Below are 19,961 nucleotides of genomic sequence, written 5' to 3'. Positions count from 1 at the left end.
ACAGCAGAAGCCAGCCTTATGTAGTCAGGATCTGCTTCGACGTGGCTACAGTATGAATGACCAAAGGAGTTAGTCATAGTTAGGCTTATCCATTTCATTAATTTGTTTTGAGAAGTCGCATCAGTGAGGCAGAGCTGCACCTTTGGCTCATTAATACAGGGGTCTGAACAGAAAAATTTATTTCAGTGAAATCCTTGAGAGTTGCTGAAAACACATGATGCTTCTTTGTACTTTATTTTTTTCAGCCGCACCTCGTGGCTTGCAGGATCTTAGTTGCCCGACCAGGGATTGAACCCGTGCCCCCTGCATTGGAAGCTTGGATTCTTAACCACTGCACTGCCAGGAAAGTCCCTCTTTGTACTTTATAACTATTTATTTATTTGTTCGTTTGTTTGTTTTTGGCTGCTCTGGGTCTTTGTTGCTGCACACGGGCTTTCTCTAGTTGTGGCGAGTGGGGGCTACTCTTCGTTGAGGTTCGCGGGCTTCTCATTGCAGTGGCTTCTCTTGTTGCAGAGCACGGGTTCTAGGTGCACGTTCTCAGTAGTTGTGGCACTCAGGCTTAGTTGCTCCGTGGCATGTGGGATCTTCCCGGACCAGGGCTCGAACCCATGTCCCCTGCATTGGCAGGTGGATTCTTAACCACTGCGCCACCAGGGAAGTCCCCTCTTTGTACTTTAAATAGAACTTTTCTACTTTGGAGGGAAAGTGCTGTACAAACATGGCCCCAGTTGTTACTGGTACAACATATATATTCATACAGTTCTTGCTATTTCTAAAGTTTGAAAAAAGTTCTGTGTTAACCTAAATACAATTTTAATTTTTCTAAACACATTCATATCTTAAAACAAGACTCATTGATAGATTTTGGTAGGAAGTAGAAAAACAAAGCTCAGTCTTCTTAATTCCTCATCTGTGTGAGCCTTTTGCCTCTGTTTTAATAGAAATTCTTCAGTGTAAAGACCATGGCAGATCCCATTTTCAAAGCAGTTCATAGAGATTTAGGTACGCAGTTTACTTACTCTTGGTCACCAAGAAAGAGTAAAAATGAAAGGACCAGATGGCTGCTAAGGGAAAATGTTGTAACATCAAACTTGAGGAGCTAGACCAGAGAGCAAGAGAAGAATGCTTGGGGGTAGTCTCAAGGAACTACAATTGCTAGTAACAGAATAGAAATTAGGTGGTGGAAAATGTAGGCTACTATACCAGAGAGATGCTCCTAACAAATTTTGGCTTGGAATTGTCTTTCTAAGTAAAGCTTTTGTGATTATTGGAATGCCACAGAATTCAGCTCTTGGCTTTTTGTCCCACAAAGGTATTAGAATTTAAAACAGACTCTTTGACATGATTTATGGCAGACAAGAAATACCAGTTCAGTTAGGGCAGGTGTTATTTAATTACCCTTCTCTCTGGGAGTGGGGCTTTTCCCACTAAAATTGTTTGTGGGTGAAATCACAACAAAGATCCATAAAGTACAGCTTTATATGTATATTTAAAATAGACATCAGTGTCTTGAATTTTTCTAATGTCAAAAGGTTAATTTAAAATATTAATGCTGAAAAGATTAATTTAAGATATTAAATCTAGGCAAGAATACATGTACATATTATAATTACTTCCTTTTTACAATTAAAGTAATTGGATTATATTTAATGAGCTATTTACATCTAATAATTAAAAAAAGACATCTTTTCAGTATTCCCCATATGCAGAAAGAGATTGAAGGGGGGAGACTCATTTCTGATATAATTATGTTTACTTGGGCTAAAAAGGAAAAACAATTGTGCTTTTTAGAAAAATGCTCAGAAGAATTTTATTTTATTTTTGGGGGGGGGGATTTTTTTTTATTATTCAAACAGAAAGACACAAAAATTATAATCATCCTCATCAGTTCACTCAGTCCCATGTAATTAATTATTTTTTATCTTAAGAATATTATTTTAAAATATACATACAGTCATCACCCGTTACCTGCAGGTTCACTTTCCACGGTTTCAGTTACCCGAAGTCAACAGCAGTCCAAAATTATTAAATGGAAAATTACAGAAATAATTCATAAATTTTAAATTGCACACCATTCTGAGTAGCATAATGAAGTCTCACACCATCCTGCTCCATCTTGCCCTGGACATGAATCATCCCTTTGTCCAGCATATCCAGCTGTGTATGGTACCTGCCCGTTAGTCACTTAACAGCCATCTCGGTTATCAGATCAGTTGTTGAGGTGTCGCAGTGCTGTGTTCAGGTAATCCTTATTTTACCTAATAATGGCCCCAAAGCGCAAGAGTAGTGATACTGGCAATTCATATATGCCAAAGAGAGGCCGTAAAGTGCTTCCTTTAAGTGAAAAGGTGAAAGTTCTTGCCTTAAGAAAAAAAATATCGTGTATATATAGGGTTCAGTACTTTCAGGCATCCGTGGGGGGGTCTTGGAACGTATCACCCTTGGAGAAAGGGGGACTACTGTGTACAGTTTAGGAAATACCCATAGGAATGTGTTTTGTGGTTCATTGTAAAAGATGAAAGATTAGGCACTTAAAAAAAGTCCATGATGACAAGATTTCATGAGCTCAACAGTGCACAGAGAATGAAGCTTAGTGACTTTCAGGGACCTCGTAGGTAAAAGTAACCCATCAGAAGTGACAGAAAAACAGATGCCTAGCTGTTTGAAAACAGGAATTTGTTTGAAAAGCAGTAGCATCTGAACATGTTGTCTGAGGCTGGCACTTTAAATGAGCCAGTGTTTATGTTGTTTAAAGTGAAAGATGTGAAGCCCCTGAGCAGCTGGCTAAAACTGGGTGTAGAGAGGGAGAAAGCAGTGTGTTATTCTCATTAACACCATTTCAGTTCTAGGGTAAATATGTCAGGAAGGCTTTCTTAGGTTAGCATGTAGTCTTTTTTTCGAGGGGGAAGAAACTGGTCTGTGGTTTGGTGGCACTTGTGTATGAAAATGAGAAATATGGGCATAGTCTGGTTTGGGTGTTTTGTGAAGAGTCATTGTGGTGTCATGGACACAGATGGACCTGGGTTTAAAAGCTGACTGTAAAAAAAAAAAAAAAAAAAAAAAGCTGACAGCTGACTGTGTGACTTTGATAAAGTTACAGAACTGCTCTTAGTTTTTAAATTCTCTCATCTGTAAAATCAGAATGCTACTACTTACCTTTCAGAAGTGTTTTAAAGGTTAGATTTGTTCAAGAAAATGCGAATGAATACCTGACACATTTTCGGCAGACACTACAGGATACAAAGAAGTTTTAAGAATCCCACCCTTGGCTCCCAATAGCTGCTGCTGTTACTACTGTTTCTGTTAGGTTTAAGGATATTTTGTTTTTCAGTTCCTATATTTAAAGAATTATACACTCCCAAATCTGCGCTGCAATATAGAATGTAGTGACTGCCATAAAAGGTTCAGCATACTTTTTGGCACTTTCGGAGAGGGAGAAATGACTTCAGACAAGAAGAGTCAAGGAAGACTTCTTAGAAGTTGTGACATTTGCCTTGGGCCTTTAAGATGAAAGGATTAAAAAAATTTTTTTTTAATTTTTAAGAAATGCCACAATCCAAATAATAGTACCTTTGAGACTATTTGCTTTCAAAGTACATAAAGTGAAAATACTGATTTGACTCTTGACTATGATTTGGAAGACTGATACCCTTTGTCTTAATCCTTAAAATTGGTATAATGTAAGCAGAGGCCATCCATTTCTTTCTCAGCACTTGTCTTCACACTCCCAGAGAACCTGTTTCAGAAGGTAAGAGGCCCACCTACTGCTTGGTTTCCACTGAGACCAAAGAAAAGAGAACCAATTAGGAGAGCCCCTTGTGTAATGTGCAGTGCTGTTTAATTTGACTTGTTCTCCTTAATTTATTTTATTAGCACTAGGAGGTAAGTCCAAACAAACTCAGCTTTTCCTTTGAATTAGCAATAATGAGAGCTGTCAGTTATTGAGTACCTACTGGGTGCTAGATACCTCTCTAGAAGGCTTACGTATGTTATCTCATTTTATCCTTAGAACCATTCTGTGAGGTATGTTTTATTTTCCCCATTTTACAGATGAGGCTTAGAGAGATTAACCAGCCCCAAATCATATATAACTAGTGGCTCAGGGAATCGTTGAGTCTCTCAACTGAACTTGCCTCTGGGTTCACCAAGCTGTATTGATTTTTGAATGTGGTAAGCACCTGTATGAGTATTAACTTTAAAAAAGAAAAGAGAAATTGTCATTATTAATTATGATTATTCAGAAAATTAATTAAATATTTTGTTCAAGGGACTTCCTTGGTGGTCCAGTGGTTAAGATTCTGTGCTCGCAATGCAGGGGGCCTGGGTTCAATCCCTGGTCAGGGTACTAGATCCCGCATGCCGCAACTAAGACCCGGCTAAGCCAAATTAAAAAAAAAAAAAAAATGTTGGGCTTCCCTGGTGGCGCAGTGGTTGAGAGTCCGCCTGCCGATGCAGGGGACATGGGTTCGTGCCCCGGTCCGGGAGGATCCCGCGTGCCGCGGAGCGGCTAGGCCCATGAGCCATGGCCACTGAGCCTGTGCGTCCGGAGCCTGTGCTCCGCAACGGGAGAGGCCACAGCAGTGAGAGGCCCGTGTACCGCAAAAAAAAAAAAAAAAAAAGTTATTCGAATATGTTATATGCGTATGATGATGATATCCTACCTACTTGCAGTGCTTTCTTATTTGTTTGATTTCAGGATACCTGTTATTCCTTTTAAAAGTACTCCATGGTATACACTTATTGAAGATAAATTGAAATTAATCTGACTTTAAAAATTTTACAGTACATCTTTATGATTTGGGACCTTGCAAAACTAGAATGGAAACTAATTCTGACTTAAACAGGAAGCTTGTGGCTTTAATCGCTGGGAGAAGGGAAATAAGGAGGTTGAGCCCCGTGATTACTCTTTCTGTCTAGATGTATATTCTAACCATGGAGCAAGGTGGGGGATCCCAAGCAGAGCACATTAGTCTTACTGAACTGAAGAGACAGAAATTGTAGTTCAAGGGAGGCTGAGGCAACTGGAAGCTGTGAGGTAGAGTTCTGGAAAAGAGGGAGCTATGCAGAAAACTGTTCTATAAGTCTTCTCAGAGTCCTCTTGAGGCTTGGCGGATCACCCACATGCCTGGTGGGGTCAAGCTACAGGAGGTTGGGGAAAGAGGGACCAGGAAGTTATGAGCTAACTGGTTCTCAGTGTTTGAATTCCTACTAGCCAGAGGAGAGAGCCCATGTGGCTCACTCTCCAGCAGAGATCCAGTAGACAGCATCCAGTAGAGATTACAGAAGGGCCACATCTGTACTGGGGCTAAAAGATCCAATAGAGTAAAGGCTGCTCAAGACCCACCCTAACAAAGCTTAAAAACAAGCCTCAGACATACCAAATTGAACCGAAAGTCACTTAACTGCCTACAGGAACAAAGCCCAGCACTCTTGAAACCAAGACAACAATGCTAGTTACTCAACATTGTAAAATCACAATGTCCAACATCCAATCAATCAAAAGTTACCAGGAAAATGTGGCCCATGATTAGGAGAAAAATCAGTCAGTAGAAACACTAAGAAATGACAAAGGTGAGACTTCCCTGGTGGTCCAGTGGCTAAGAGTCCATGCTCCAAATGTAGGGAGCCCAGGTTCAATCCCTGGTTGAGAAACTAGATCCCACATGCATGCTGCAACTAAGAGTCCACATGCTGCAACCACAGATCCCGCATGCCTCAACTAAACATGCCGCAGTGAAGATCCCACGTGCTGCAACTAAGACCCGGTGCAACCAAAATAAATAAATAAATAAATATTTTTTAAAAAAAGAAAAGAAATGACAGAGGTGATGGAATTACCAGACATGGGTATTAAAACAGCTGTTATATCTATGTTCAAGCATATAAAGGAAAATATGAACATACTAGTTAGGAGGTAAACATTTTAGCTTTGCAAATAAACAGTGGAATTTGGTTCCAGTCTCTTATTTTTATTATCTTTCTTCTTCCCATGCTGTTGATGATTTGGTAAAATTTGAATATTCTCTTGTAAGTCTGAGTCATAGAATCATATCATTTCAGTGTTGGAAAGAACTTTTAAAGATCATCTTGTTCACCCTCTCATAGTGTAGAAAAAGAAATATTATATTTCATTGATTCTGAGATGTACATTTTCCCTACATTTTAACGTTTCTTGAATCATGATGCGTTTTAGATTTGATGAAATACCATAAAAGCCCATTAGAATTGTGACTTTTCCGTAAATTCTTAGTGGTAGAATTCAAGACTTCCTAGAAAACTTCCCTTCTTTATTCTTTATATCCAGATCCTGCCCAGTTCAGCTCTTTATTCCAGGAAGTCTGTTCAGTTCAAAGTGATCTTTTCATCCTTTCTATGTCATCATTGCATCATTCGTTTGATAACTGAACTTCTGTTTGCTATGTTACTTAACTGTGTTTTATCTGTCTCCTCAATTAAATTATAAGCTCTTAGAGTCAGGGGAGGGATTTTATATTTCTTTGTGTTTTCTAGTGTCTACTTGATAAATATTCATTGATTGATAAGTGTACTATAATTAGTAATTAGCCATTTATACAACTGAAGCTTATTAATAGTGTTGTTTAATGGTTAACTGTGTGCCAGAACCAAGTGCTAGATAGATGTAGGATTAGTACTTCTATTACTGTTGCTGCTGCTGCTGCTACTAGTACTACTATTACAGTCACTACTACTATTATTGTAATTATTCTGAGCTAGGTACTATATTAAGCATTTTATACATGCATCATTTCATTTTTCTTCACAACAGCCTTAAAAACTAAGGATCATTATACTAACTTTAACAGATTAGGAAAAAGACTAAGAGATTGACTGCTTGCCAAGGTCCCAAAGCTGAATTTTGGCAGTAGTGGGTTGAAAGCCACACCTCTTTCTCTAATGTCCATGCTCTTGCTGCTCTACATCACTGCTTATTAGGTTTTGAGGGCTTTGGTAACCTAGTAAACTGAGGGTAGAAAGAAAAGAAATGGGCACGCACTTTTCACCCTGTTCAAGGACTTTTCCTTATAAATCCCATGTTTTGAATGGTGAATAGACCTTGTGAGAGGAAGTAGATGTACAGCTGCCCTTTGCTGCTCTTAGTTGCTGGCAGCTTGGCTGGTAGTGACAGATGAGTGTGTGACCCTTTTTCAGCAATGAATTCTTGTTACAGCTGGCAGAATAGAATAGTTGATGTGGAATTTCATGGCAGTTTGCTTCATAATTCCACTCCCTGGTGTTCAGATGTAGTTGTGATTGCTAGGTCTCTCTCCTCACTTAAGTTGGTATATTAACAGTCACATCCAGGACTACTGCTTCTGTCTGCTCCATGACCACACAGTGTGTTTGTGTATTGCCCTGGGCTGTCAGCAAAACATTTTGCTGAATTTCCTTTTTTGTTGTTTCTCTTTACCTTTTTTCCCCTGGCCTTTCTCATTTGTGTAAAACTGGTTTCTTTTTTGGCCTTTTTATCCCAGAGAGGGAGTAGTTACTGCAGAGAGAAGCTTGAAATATGGAGAGAAGTATCATAGAGATTAGCACGCATAGTTAGAGAGCTAGCAGGTTGAAATGAGACTTACTCAGTGCCTGACGTGCTGTTTGGCCCTGATTATCTCCTTCCTCCCTCATTTTCAAACTTGCCTCTGTATCTAATCCACCAGTGGGTGCTCCAGTGCCTTGTCTGTAGGGAGCTTAACCCAATGCAGTAGACTACTTGGAAGAACCAGGAAAGAAAGTTTACGACCTAGCCCCATTTTCTCCATCCCTGGGTAAGGTAGTAAACTGGGATTAGACACTTCCATAAAAACCCACTGTGTGTTCCCATACGGTAGCACATGTCCAGATTAGGCTTCCTCCCAGCTACTCAAGCGCATGTACTTGGAGAGGAATGCATTTTGTATCTATCCTCATCTCAAATTTTTGGCCACCACCAACTGGTGGTCACTCTTTTCTGTTATTGGCTATAAATAAAGGAAGCTCTTAAAAATAAAGAAGACTTTATTAGGGCTTGTGTGAGTTATTGACACATTTCTGATAATCTTGTGAGCTGATTTGTTGAGGTTTGATACTTTGTTTTGTTTTGTGAGTTTTTTTTTTAATATTTATTTATTTATTTGGCAGTGCCACGTCTTAGTTGCGGCATGCAGGATCTTTAGTTGCAGCATGAGAACTCTTAGTTGAGGCACGTGGGATCTAGTTCCCTGACCAGGGATCGAACCTGGGTCCCCCTGCATTGGGAGCACGGAGTCTTAGCCACTGGACCACCAGGGAAGTCCCTCCTTCACCTATTTCTTTCTTCCCCCCTCCCCTCTGGCAACCACCTGTTTGTTCTCTGTATCTGTAATTGTTTCTGTTACTTTTTTTTTTTTTTTTTTTTTTTTGGCCACGCCATGCAGCTTGTGGGAACTTGGTTTCCCAGACCAGGGATTGAACCTGGGTCACAGCAGTGAAAGCACCGAATCTTAACCACAGACCACCGGGGAACTCCCTGTTTCTGTTACGTTTGTTCGTTTGTTTTTTAGATTCCATATATAAGTAAAATCATACAGTATTTGTCTGACTTATTGCACTTAGCATCATACCCTCTAGGTCCATCCATGTTGTTGCAAAGGCAAAATTTCATTCTTTTTTTTTTTTTTTTTTTTTTTTTTTTTTTGCGGTATGCGGGCCTCTCACTGTTGTGGCCTCTCCCGTTGCGGAGCACAGGCTCCGGACGCGCAGGCTCAGCGGCCATGGCTCACGGGCCCAGCCGCTCCACGGCATGTGGGATCTTCCCGGACCGGGGCACGAACCCATGTCCCCTGCATCGGCAGGCGGACTCTCAACCACTGCGCCACCAGGGAAGCCCTCATTCTTTTTTTAAAAAAAATATTTATTTTATTTTTGGCTGCATCAGGTCTTAGTTGCGGCACACGGAATCTTCATTGCAGCATGCAGAATCTTTTCATTGGGGCGTGCAGGCTCTTCACTGGGATGCGCGGGCTTCTCTCTAGTTGTGGCCCAGGCGCTCAGTAGTTGTGGCACATGGGCTCTGTAGTTTCAGCATGCAGGCTCTCTAGTTGTGGCTCGATTGCTCAGTAGTTGCAGCATGGGCTTAGTTGCCCTACAGCATGTGGGATCTTAGTTCCCTGACCAGGGATCGAACCTGCGTCCCCTGCATTGGAAGGCAGATTCTTAACCACTGGACCACCAGGGAGGTCCCATACCACATATTCTTTATCTATTCATCTATTGATGGGCACTTGGGTTGCTTCCATATCTTGGCTATTGTAAATAATGCTGCAATAAACTTAGAGGTGCAGATATCTTTTTCTTTTTCGTTTTTTTAATAAGATTATTTATTTGTTTTTATTTTTGGCTGGGTTGGGTCTTCGTTGCAGTGCATGGGCTTTCTCTAGTTGTGGCGAGAGGGGGCTACTCTTCATTACAGTGCATGGACTTCTCATTGTCGTGGCTTCGCTTGTTGCAGAGCACGGGCTCTAGGAGCGCGGGCTTCAGTAATTGTGGGACGCAAGCTCAGTAGTTGTGGCTCGCGGGTTCTAGAGCGCAGGCTCAGTAGTTGTGGCACATGGGCTTAGTTGCTCCGCGCATGTGGGATCTTCCCAGGCCAGGGCTCGAAGCCATGTCCCCTGCATTGGCAGGCAGATTCTTAACCACTGCGCCACCAGGGAAGCCCCAGATATCTTTTCGAATTAGTGGGGTTTTTTTTCCCCCTTTCGATAAATACCCAGGAGTGGAATTGCTGGATCAAAAGTAAGCCCTTTTAGATGGATAGTTTGGAGTATTTCAAACCATTCCATTTAAAAATTTTTTTTAATTTATTTTTTCATTTTTGGCTGCGTTGGGTCTTCCTTGCTGTGCAAGGGCTTTCTCTAGTTGCGGCGAGCGGGGGCTACTCTTCGTTGCGATGTGCTGGCTTCTCATTGTGGTGGCTTATCTTGTTGCAGAGCATGGGCTCTAGGCGCGCGGGCTTCAGTAGCTGTGGCGCACGGGCTTAGTTGCTCTGCAGCATGTGGGATCTTCCCGGACCAGAGCTCGAACCCGTGTCCCCTGCATCGGCAGGCAGATTCTTAACCACTGCGCCACCAGGGAAGTCCCCTAGACCATTCCATTTTGATGAATTAGGTATTGCTAGAAATTGGCATTAGGCTGGGAAAGTAAAATGAACTTTGTGTCTGTTACTGCACGTTATCAGTGATAACATTGTAGACTCTGTGTAACTGGGGTCTTAGAACAGGGAACTTGGGCAAAGGTGGAGATCTAGGAAATATTTTACGTTAATAAATCGTTTCTTTGGAGCGCAGAATACTTTGCAAACGAAATCTCAGTTTCGTGTGGCACCTCTCAAGCATTTTTTTTAGTGCAGCTCACAGCCGAACTAGAAAGATGAATTGAAAGTTTTTCCCCAATTGCTAGTCATCATTAGACTAAGAACTAGAATCCAGGTTTCCAACTCACAGTTTTAGTGTATTTTCTTTTGGACAACCAGACGGATTCTACTAAAAAGAGAGCCTAATTTTGGCCATTTAAAAGGCAGTTTTCGGGCTTCGCTGGTGGCGCAGTGATTAAGAATCCACCTGCCGATGCCGGGGAGACGGGTTCAAGCCCTGGTCCGGGAAGATCCCACATGCTGCAGAGCAACTAAGCCCATGCACCACGACTACTGAGCCTGCGTGCCACAGCTACTGAAGCCGGCGCGCCTAGAGACTGTGCTCCGCAACAAGAGAAGCCACGGCAATGAGAAGCCTGCGCACCGCAATGGAGAGTAGCCCCACTCGCTACAACTAGAGAAAGCCCACGCGCAGCAACGAAGACCCAATGCAGCCAAAAATAAATGAATAAATTTAAAAATAAAAGGCAGTTTTCTATGGAATAGTTGATACTAGAAGAAACTAATTTTGAAGTAAAAGTTATCCCCCAATTTTAGCTTTAAGAGCAAAGCTATGGTTAGAGCCTCAAGAGTAATAAAAGTAAGAACAAAAGGTGGTATTGCTCCCAAAAGATAATAGAAAGCTATGGAATTACCAGATGTGAATGGTCCTTGATGTACAGTGTGTTCAAGGAGTAAGATACAGTAGTTTGGAAGTCCTGTTTCCCTGGGCTGCTTTCCCAAAACCAAATTAGGACAAGAAGGAGCTTTATACTTATTGAATGTAGGTCCATAGCTGGTGTCATTCCTTTATGAAATTGGAAATTTCTCCTGGTTTTAGATCACAAATAAGCTTTTTTTCTTGGTTCTCCCAGTCAGATAGTTTCTTTGTCCACCCTAGGAGTTCCATTTGTCTTGCTAGCTCTTTTGAACATTACTCTAGTGACCTAAACTGATTTGTCAGTAACTTCTTATGTTTGGAGAGAGTCTGGTTATATTTGTAGGTTTAGCCCCACCCTGTATTTCAATAGGAAGTGGGTAGATGCTTTAGTCTATAATGAGGCATTCCTCGTGATTGTTGCATGATAGTGAGGGCTGCTATATGCAACAGTAAATTCATACTTCTTTAAACATTTTAACAGACAGACTTAGATTACAGTAAACCCGTGTGTTGTGTATTATTTTGAAGTCAAATGATTATTTGACTTTCAGTTGAGATTCTTGAACCGCTGTGAAATATACATTCTTTAACATAAAGAAATTTATTTCTTGAAAGAGGAAACTGGCCTACAAAGCAAAGCTCTTCTCATATGCCCCCATCCAAAGTGCTGTTAACTATAGAACAGTGGGAAATGCTGAAGTGAAAGCAGAAGTCCTAATTGCCACACATACAATATCCCCACATGTTCTCATCCCCTGCTACTGCTGATCAGCATTTTGGGGGTATGTTTCAAAGAGGAACTGCCTTGAGAAGCATTTCTGTTGTTACGGTTTTTGCTGTAGCTCAGATATACTTGCTTTTGGATGTGGCCATAGAAATCTGCAGGTGTTATCAGTGACCGTGGCTCTAAATGAAGCGTTGTTTATTTATTTATAATAAATAGCTAGTAGTACATATCATTGCCAGAACGAGTAGTCATCTGTTTTCTGTCCTGGTAATAATAAGAATTCAGAGTGTAGGGTACAGATGAGTGCATCCTCCCTCTCACATGCAGCCTTCCTTTATTATCTTTTTCCACCCTCCCAATCCCTACCTCTCACCTACTTCACCCCACTCCTGCTACAGGCTGTTGGGAACAGAATTGAGAGTTCAGAGTGTAGGGTACATGTCAAAGTCTCCTTTTGCCTTTGCACTGACCAAATATGATATATAAATATTTCATGATAACTTCAAATATAAAGACTTGCAGAATCTTACTGTTGTGAAGGGACCTCAAAGAACACCTCATCCAGTTTCCAGTTCAAAGCATGAATCCCATAATGGTACTGGCAGTCTAGACTGGTCAATGTACTCCAGGCCATAGCTAGGAGGGGATGCCTGAAGTCTTTTATTTATTCTCAGACTCATTCTCAAGTTTCTTAGGCTGAAAATAGCCAGGGGTAAAGATAGGGGTTGCTGCTGAGGTTGGCTGGATGTCTGGAACTGGTCCAAAGCCAGTTTTTCCTTTGGACTTCTTTGGGTAGCCAACTCCCAGATTGGCTTGGGAGGTTCCCAGAGTGTAAATAACTTAACCCCAGGGCTTTGTCTGGAATGTCCTTTTTACCATTCTGGATCCTAGCCATCCTGGTAACTAGATGAATCTAGATCTGGCAAAGGGTTTGATTCATGGTCATGATCTGCCCTTCTCTACAGTCCCTAGACCTCCCTCTGGCCTTGTGTTCAGAATGCAAGTGGCTGTTGGCCAAGTAAAGAGGTTATGGCAGCTTAGGTAGAAGCAAATCCAGGAATTTTAGAACTTCTTAAAGATCATCTAGCTCAGTCTCTTTATTTTGCAGATGAGGAAACTGAAGCCCAGAGTGAGAATTATATCATCTTTGATTTAACAGGCATTGTAGAAGTCATCCAGTCTGACCTCTCAACATCATCTTCTTACAGTCTAGGAATCTCTCCCCCAACATGCCCAATAGCTGGTATCCAGAGGATGATACTGGGGAACTTATAACTTCTGAAGAGAACCCATTCTAATATAGGACAGCTCTAATTAAAAGGAACTAACTTAATTGAAATCTACTTCCCTGTAACTTTTATCTTCTCAGTGGTTCTAATTTAATTCCTCTCCTATGTAACATCCCCCAAGGTAAGACCTTCTCAGGCTCCCAAGTTAGCAAATATCTCTGTAGCATATAATTTCCCTAATCAAAATAAAGTATAACTGAAAAAGAACTTTACTGATTCTATAAAGACAGGGCATTCCACTTTCATGTGTCCAAACTTCTTTTTCCAGCCAAGAATGACTACTTTCTTGGTTTTCTTCACTTTCTTTTCATTACTGGCACTAGCATTTAGCTCTTCTCATAATACTTTTATTTTTTTTAAATTTTTTATTAGAATCAGGACCTCAGTTCCCCCACCAGGGATCGAAACCAGGCCACAGCAGTGACAGTGCCAAATCCTAACCACTAGGTCACCAGGGAACTCCCTCATAATACGTGTAATAAAGAAACATACATTTTATCACTTTGTGAGTATAACTGTACAAAGCTATCAGGAGAGAGCTACAGATAGGGCTGAAGGGTTGGACTCACCCCTGCAGCCTGTCTATGGTTCCTCAGTTCATATTTGCTAGCTGTGGTGGGTCTCTCCATTTCTACTGTCTCCTTCTCAGCCTGGGAAGAGTTTCCCAACTGGTCTTCTTACCTCCAGTCTTCTGCCCAAATACAGCTTCCGATTTCTGTTAGAATGATTTATCTAAAAAATGCAGATTTGCCCATGTCACTTCCTTAATTTAGTGGTTCGTCAACACCCAGTGCTCCACACATTTTCCACTAAATGACTACTGATGATAGATGAGCTTTTCTCAACTGCATTCCCATAAGAAAATTAAACCCTAATGCTATTAGGCATCCATTGTATGTAATGTATTAACTTTTCTCCAGTGCATCTGAAATGGTCCTAGCTGCTTACACTCTTGAAGAGAATTGAGGAAATAAGTCATTCAAATTCTTTTCTTTGTTCTGTGGTTCAGATGAGGAACCCAGTGTAAAAGAGTAAAGAGAGAGAATGTATGTTCTTCAAGAGGTCCAGAAGCATGGCTGGGAACAATCTCCAGAAAAAAACTCCACAAATTTCATTGAAGTCTAGGGTTTCAACTTTATTATTATTTTAAAATATATATATATATATATATATATATACACACACACATTTATTTATTTAATTATTAATTTATTTATTTTATTTATTTATTTTTGGCTACTTTGGGTCTTTGTTGCTGCATGCGGGCTTTCTCTAGTTGTGGCGAGCGGGGGCTACCCTTCCTTGCGGTGCACGGGCTTCTCACTGTGGTGGCTTCTTTTGTTGCAGAGCACAGGCTCTAGGTGCTCAGGCTTCAGTAGTTGTGGCTCGGAGGCTCTAGAGCACAGGCTCAGTAGTTGTGGCGCACGGGCTTAGTTGCTCCACGGCATGTGGGATCTTCCCGGACAAGGGCTTGAACCCGTGTCCCCGGCATCGGCAGTCAGATTCTTAACCACTGCGCCACCAGGGAAGACCCTAGGGTTTCATCTTTAAATTTATGTGAATATTGTATTCTACTACATAGTATGTCCATTGTTAAAAGTGTTTTAAAATATTTGTCAATGAATAGAATTGATTTTACAGGAGGATTTGCCTGAGGTCCGTGGAACTAAAAATAACTACCTTTTTTCTTAGCCCTGTAGTGGACATTTTATACATGTTACATTATTTAATGTCTCTAGGAAAATTGCCCAAGATAACACAGCTAGTAAGGTGTCAAGACTCAGGGCACTAAGAGAAGTATGTCTCAACTCCACAACTTGAAGCTGAGTTGAGTCAAGAGCCTTGGAAGTCTTTGCCCCATTTCTAAGTTTGTCTTCACTGGAATAGAGGGTTTTTTTTTCCTTGGTCAAATTAGTATTGTGGTTCAAATCATGCGTAATTCCATACTTCTTTGGCATAATACAACTAACCTTGATTATCCAAAAGAAAAATGAGCAGTGATGCAGGTAATTCCATATAATAGGGAATCTTGTCTTTCTCTGGTGGCTCTGAAACATATAAAATTACTTTTTTCTTAGTAGCAGATTCACTTTTCTAATTGTTTTGTCTTGATAGATATTGACATATTGTAATTTCCTGAGTACTCTAGCTGGTTGTGGGAGCTGGCTTTTTTTGGCAAGAGGTAGCTATCTTGCTATTGAAAACTTGGTTCCTCCACCCCAGAAGACATAGAGTTGACTCCATTTGTGTCCACTTACCCAAGGTACTTGGGAAAGCATAAATGCTAAAGTACCAAGGTGTCAGAGTGGCTTCCCCAGCTCCACCCCTAATCTGACATTTACCTAGCCATCTGGAATCCAGTTTCCATTAGGTGTCCAAAGAGAATGTCTGGAATGCCCTGTCAGTGGCCATTCAGCGCAGAATTTCAAGGGGATCTGGCTCCTGTAGCTCCTCTAAGAAGCTAGAACAAGTTCTGAAATAATTGCTAATGGAGGGAGCCATAGTGGCTATTTTCACTCATCTCTGGCTGTACCCCTGAATTTCTGGTTCTTCCTAAAAGCTTGAAGTTTGGGAGTCTAAGGGCATCCAGAGGATGCAGAGTCCTGTGAGGTTCTTTTATTTGTAACACCTTGCCTCCTTTGCTGTTCTAAACTCTCTTTTCAGTATGAGTTAATAAAGCTTGCATGTTAGTACCCAGTACCCTTTAGATTATGTAAAAGAGGAGAAGAGGTAGACTGGGAGGGAAAGTCCAGAGTTTGGATTAGAAAACCTGTTTAGTCAAAGGGGAACTTAGCTGAGGAACAGAATGAAAATTATTTCCTTAGACAGTAGACAAACATTCAGGAAACACCTCTGCACCCCAAAGATAGGAACAGCTGCCACACAGTGACTATTAAAGGGAGGTTCTAAGTTATGAGCAAACAGCTGATTCTCTTGGTTCTTAGGCTGTTGCTGTTGGTGACAGGAAATCTTGTTTCCCAAGCTGCTGGCTTCCTGTTTTATTTTTACTCTTAGCAGATCAGAATGTCCATAACAAGGAGCAGTCTGTTCCAAAGGGTTCTACTCCCTCTTTGAGCCTGAAGGGCTTTTTTTTTTTTCTTTTGGTCAGACAATATGTTGGTTCACTTTTAAGATCTATGATGTTTAGCTTGATTTAAGCATTTCGTATTCACAGTCAACTTTTTTGGTGATGAGCTGGTGTTTTGAGATTTGATGTAAGTAAACCTCTGTGGGGTTGTTTTTTTTTTTTTAAAGAGGAGTTTGCAACCTTGGGGACTTGGGTATGTTACCTTTATGCTTTACCATTTAATTTGCCATTTTCCCTAGCACAAAAACCATTAGGCTGTTTTAAATTTCTTTAGTTTCACAAGATAGGGAAACAGTTCCAGCCCGATGTGCCTTGGCTGTAGTCATAACCATTTTGTTGGATAAAAAACCTCCTCCTGTCCTTGTAAAGCTAGGAATTTGGTAATCTAACTCTAAAACAATAGCTCAGCATGAACCTAAAGTGCTGGGGGATTTCCTAGGGAAAGGGGCTCAGCCGACAGGATAAGAAACAGTAACTGGAAGGTTTCCGGATCTGCTCCACTTCCTGCTGTTTCAAGAGCCTTTTGGCCCAGGTGTGTTGAACCGGATGGGAGAGAGAAAGGGAGCTGTGGGTAGAAGAGAAAGGACTAGGGAATCTTACAGCACAGGGTGCTTGGCATCATGTTTGATATATTGAACGTGTAAATTTTTCCTTGATATTCTTTCATTCTGTCAATTTACAGACTAAACTTTGGTAGTATTAATAGATACTGGCAGTATTTAGCTGTACATTAACAGTCCTCCATCAGGGAAGGACTGGAGAAGTTATATCCTGTTGCAGATCAGTAGAATCACTATTGGCAACTTAATTTCATTGTGGAGACTGTCAGATGATAAAAGCTCTTTTTTGATTCTTAAAATTGATTATCTGGAATCTGATCTGTTCTGGTTGTGGACCCCCCAAGGTTAAGATCTGTACCATCCAGGACTTGCTGAATGGGCTGTTTTCTTACCATGCGTCCCTGCCTCTGGAGACTCTTGTTAGTTGGAGCATAGTTGTTATTTTAAGGTTTTTAGGTTTTTATGCTGCCTGTGTACCCTCAGTCAGCAGTCACCAGTTCAGAATTTCTAAACTTATCCAGCAAGCCTCTAATGGCAAACCTTTAAAAGGGGTGGTAGGGGTAGGGAGGGCTTAAAACAGAAAAAAGATAGAAGATTTTTAAAGCTGTTCAGATCAGAGCAAAACAAAAGGAAAAAAGACTCACAGCCCTGGTGTGCCTGGAATTTGTGGTTGAGTAATACTTTTCCTGTTATTTCTTTTTTAGGTTGTTTTTCATCATTCAGAACGTTGCCTGAAGCAGGTCCACCATGCCGTTAGTAACGAGGAACATCGAGCCAAGGCACCTGTGCCGTCAGACGTTGCCTAGCGTTAGAAGCGAGCTGGAATGCATGACCAACATCACCCTGGCAAATGTCATCCGACAGCTGGGCAGCCTGAGTGAGTGCCGCAGAGAGCCTGTGCTTTGCCCTCAGGGGTCGTTGGTGCTCTTTATTTTGTTTCCTTCTCCTCCGTGTTCCTATTTCTCCCCCATCTGCCTTCCCTAGGTAGTGCGAAAATTTATCCCACTCCCACCTCCTCCCCAAAGAGAGGCTCCTTTTTGGTACAGATTCTTCCCCTCAATCCTTTCTTCATATACCACCACCCTCTAGGTTCCCTCCCCCTCCCCCTCCACCTGCTTCAAAAGAAATCTGTGGGAAGGGTGGCAGGAAGGGCTGCAGCAGAAACTGCAGATGGAATGACAGAGCAGAATTCTCTGTGTGTAAAGTGGGAGGTTCACAGAGCAGTATCTTGGGTTGGGGAATGTGCCTGTAATTGCACAAAGCTATTCGATGTAGCCTGACTTTGTTGAAGCCTCAAATGTGCCAATAGTCTTTATCTACACAACAACCCCCCCCCCCCCCCCACCCTTTTCTTCCCAAAGAGAAGTAAAGCAAACATGCATTCAGAGAGATTCTGGCTGACTTGTCTGCCTTGGTACACATTTTATTGTGCTGCAAGCCCCCAGGTCCAAGTTCAGGGTACAAATTACTTCTGTAGTCTCTGGGGGGTATTGGGAGTTTTGCAAGCTGTGTGAACACAGTGACACAAATTGGAGCTGGAGCCATTCTTCTCTAGGAGGAAGATGGGGGTTAACCCAGTCTGTTTTGGAGCTGAGGGAAAGCCAGCTCAACTGTAATTTTTTTTTTTTTTAATTGATAAGAATGAATAAGACTGCCTTGGGTGGGGTACATGCATGGGTTTGGATTTCTTTCTGAATTAAGTTGACTTTGTTTGCTTGGAGCCGAGATATGGGAAGGGCAGATGCTTGGATAGGCTCTGCATTTGTCTAGTGCCATTCTAGCTCCCATAAGAACCTCTGTCAAAATGCCATTTTAGTGATCTTCCTTAGCAAAAGCATCTTGGTGTGAATTATTTCAGACATTCACCTCTCCTATCGCATCACTGCCCTTAGTGAAAACAGTGGAATATCAAGAAAGCCTGCATCCCCCCTCAGATAGTAATAGGCCCTGCCTTGAAAATAGGTGCCTGAGGAGACAGAGATCTATGACCATATGATGTATGGGGTCTGAGATTCCTAACCCATCACCTAGCTCAGAGGCCATCTCAGTTGATCCAGGGCTTAGGGAAACCTGGATGGGGCATCAAGAAAGAAATGAAACCCCGCCAGTGTCTGTCTTACACAAAGGAACATTGACAGCAGTGCAACAGCAGTATGGCTGACAAGGAAGCACGTGAAGGCTGCAGAGAGCCTCACTGCTTCTTAAGAGCATCATTTCTGCTTCTGTCACCCTGAGAAAGCCAAATGGGTGGAAGTCAGTCACACACTGGTTCCTTCTCTATAGGACAAAGGACATCTAGCTAATGATAACTTCTTATTCTCACTCAGCAGGAGTTATGCTCTCTCTCAGGTGTTTTTCCAGGGTAGTGTTGCTGGATGCCATTGCTCACTCTCCCACTTGTGATCAGAGCATTCCTATCTTGAGGAAGTTGATCTGAGGGCCAGGGTTGGCTTGTGCCTGTGGAAACAAGATTTCCTCAGGTTGTAGAGCTAGCTGACCCTTTATTCATCCAGTAAACATGTATTGAACATATTTTATGTGCCAGATGCTGAGAGGATACAGCAATAGTAAGAAATGGTCTCTGCCTTCCAGGAGCTCATACTCTACCAGAGGAGAAAGAAATAAATAATTCTTAAGGGGAGAATGGGGAGAGGATGAGAAGGGAACTCACGTTTGTTGATTGCCTACTTTAAGCCGGGTTTTAATAGGATCTTCACATAGATTATCTCGTTTAATCCTTTTAATAATCCTATGACGTTAGATGTTGGCATTGCCATTTTTCAGATGAAGAAATGAAGGCTCAGAAAAGTAAAGTAACTTGCCTGCAGACACAGCAGTCAGAGGCAAATTCAGACTTCCTAGGAATTTCTCAGTTCTGTCTCCTGTCTCTCTGTCTCTACCAACACTGCCCTGGTTTAGACCGATTTTAACTCTCACCTAAACTGTTGTCCTAGCCTCCCTCTGGCCTCCCTTTCTCTGATCAGCAGCCTTAAATCTATAAACCTAAAAATTGTATAAAATCTTATAAATCTTAAACCTATACTCTTGCCAGAGTGGTCTGCCCAAAACTAAAATCTTACTTTTATAATTCTGAGTTGTTTGAATTTTTAAAAGTTAAGTCTGTGTTAACTTTTGCAGTTTAAAAAGTATTTTTAAAATAAGGGTATAAATGTTAGCTATGTATTTATCTCTGCTCTTCCTCACTATGGAATTATTTAAGTTCCTTGGCCTGGCATTCAAGACTTTAAGACC

At 41.5% G+C, this 19,961-nt stretch overlaps 1 protein-coding gene across 4 annotated transcripts in view; it reads left to right on the top strand.

Annotated features, from left to right (window-relative positions):
- Positions 1 to 19,961, top strand: part of WASF2 (WASP family member 2) — a 71,706-nt gene that overhangs the window by 33,421 nt on the left and 18,324 nt on the right. For 2 of the 4 annotated variants that reach the window (XM_032607237.1, XM_032607238.1), the window contains one exon: positions 17,414 to 17,586. In XM_032607237.1, coding sequence (XP_032463128.1) covers positions 17,457 to 17,586 — 130 coding nt within the window. In that variant the 5' untranslated portion in view covers positions 17,414 to 17,456. Of the gene's footprint in view, positions 1 to 245; positions 344 to 14,557; positions 16,277 to 17,413; positions 17,587 to 19,961 lie in introns of those variants that run through there. The other 2 variants (XM_032607240.1, XM_032607239.1) reach the window with 2 other exon arrangements.

The sequence above is a fragment of the Phocoena sinus genome, chromosome 1, assembly GCF_008692025.1.
Source record: "Phocoena sinus isolate mPhoSin1 chromosome 1, mPhoSin1.pri, whole genome shotgun sequence".
Lineage (NCBI taxonomy): Eukaryota > Metazoa > Chordata > Mammalia > Artiodactyla > Phocoenidae > Phocoena > Phocoena sinus.
This window is presented reverse-complemented; position numbering and strand designations above follow the sequence as displayed.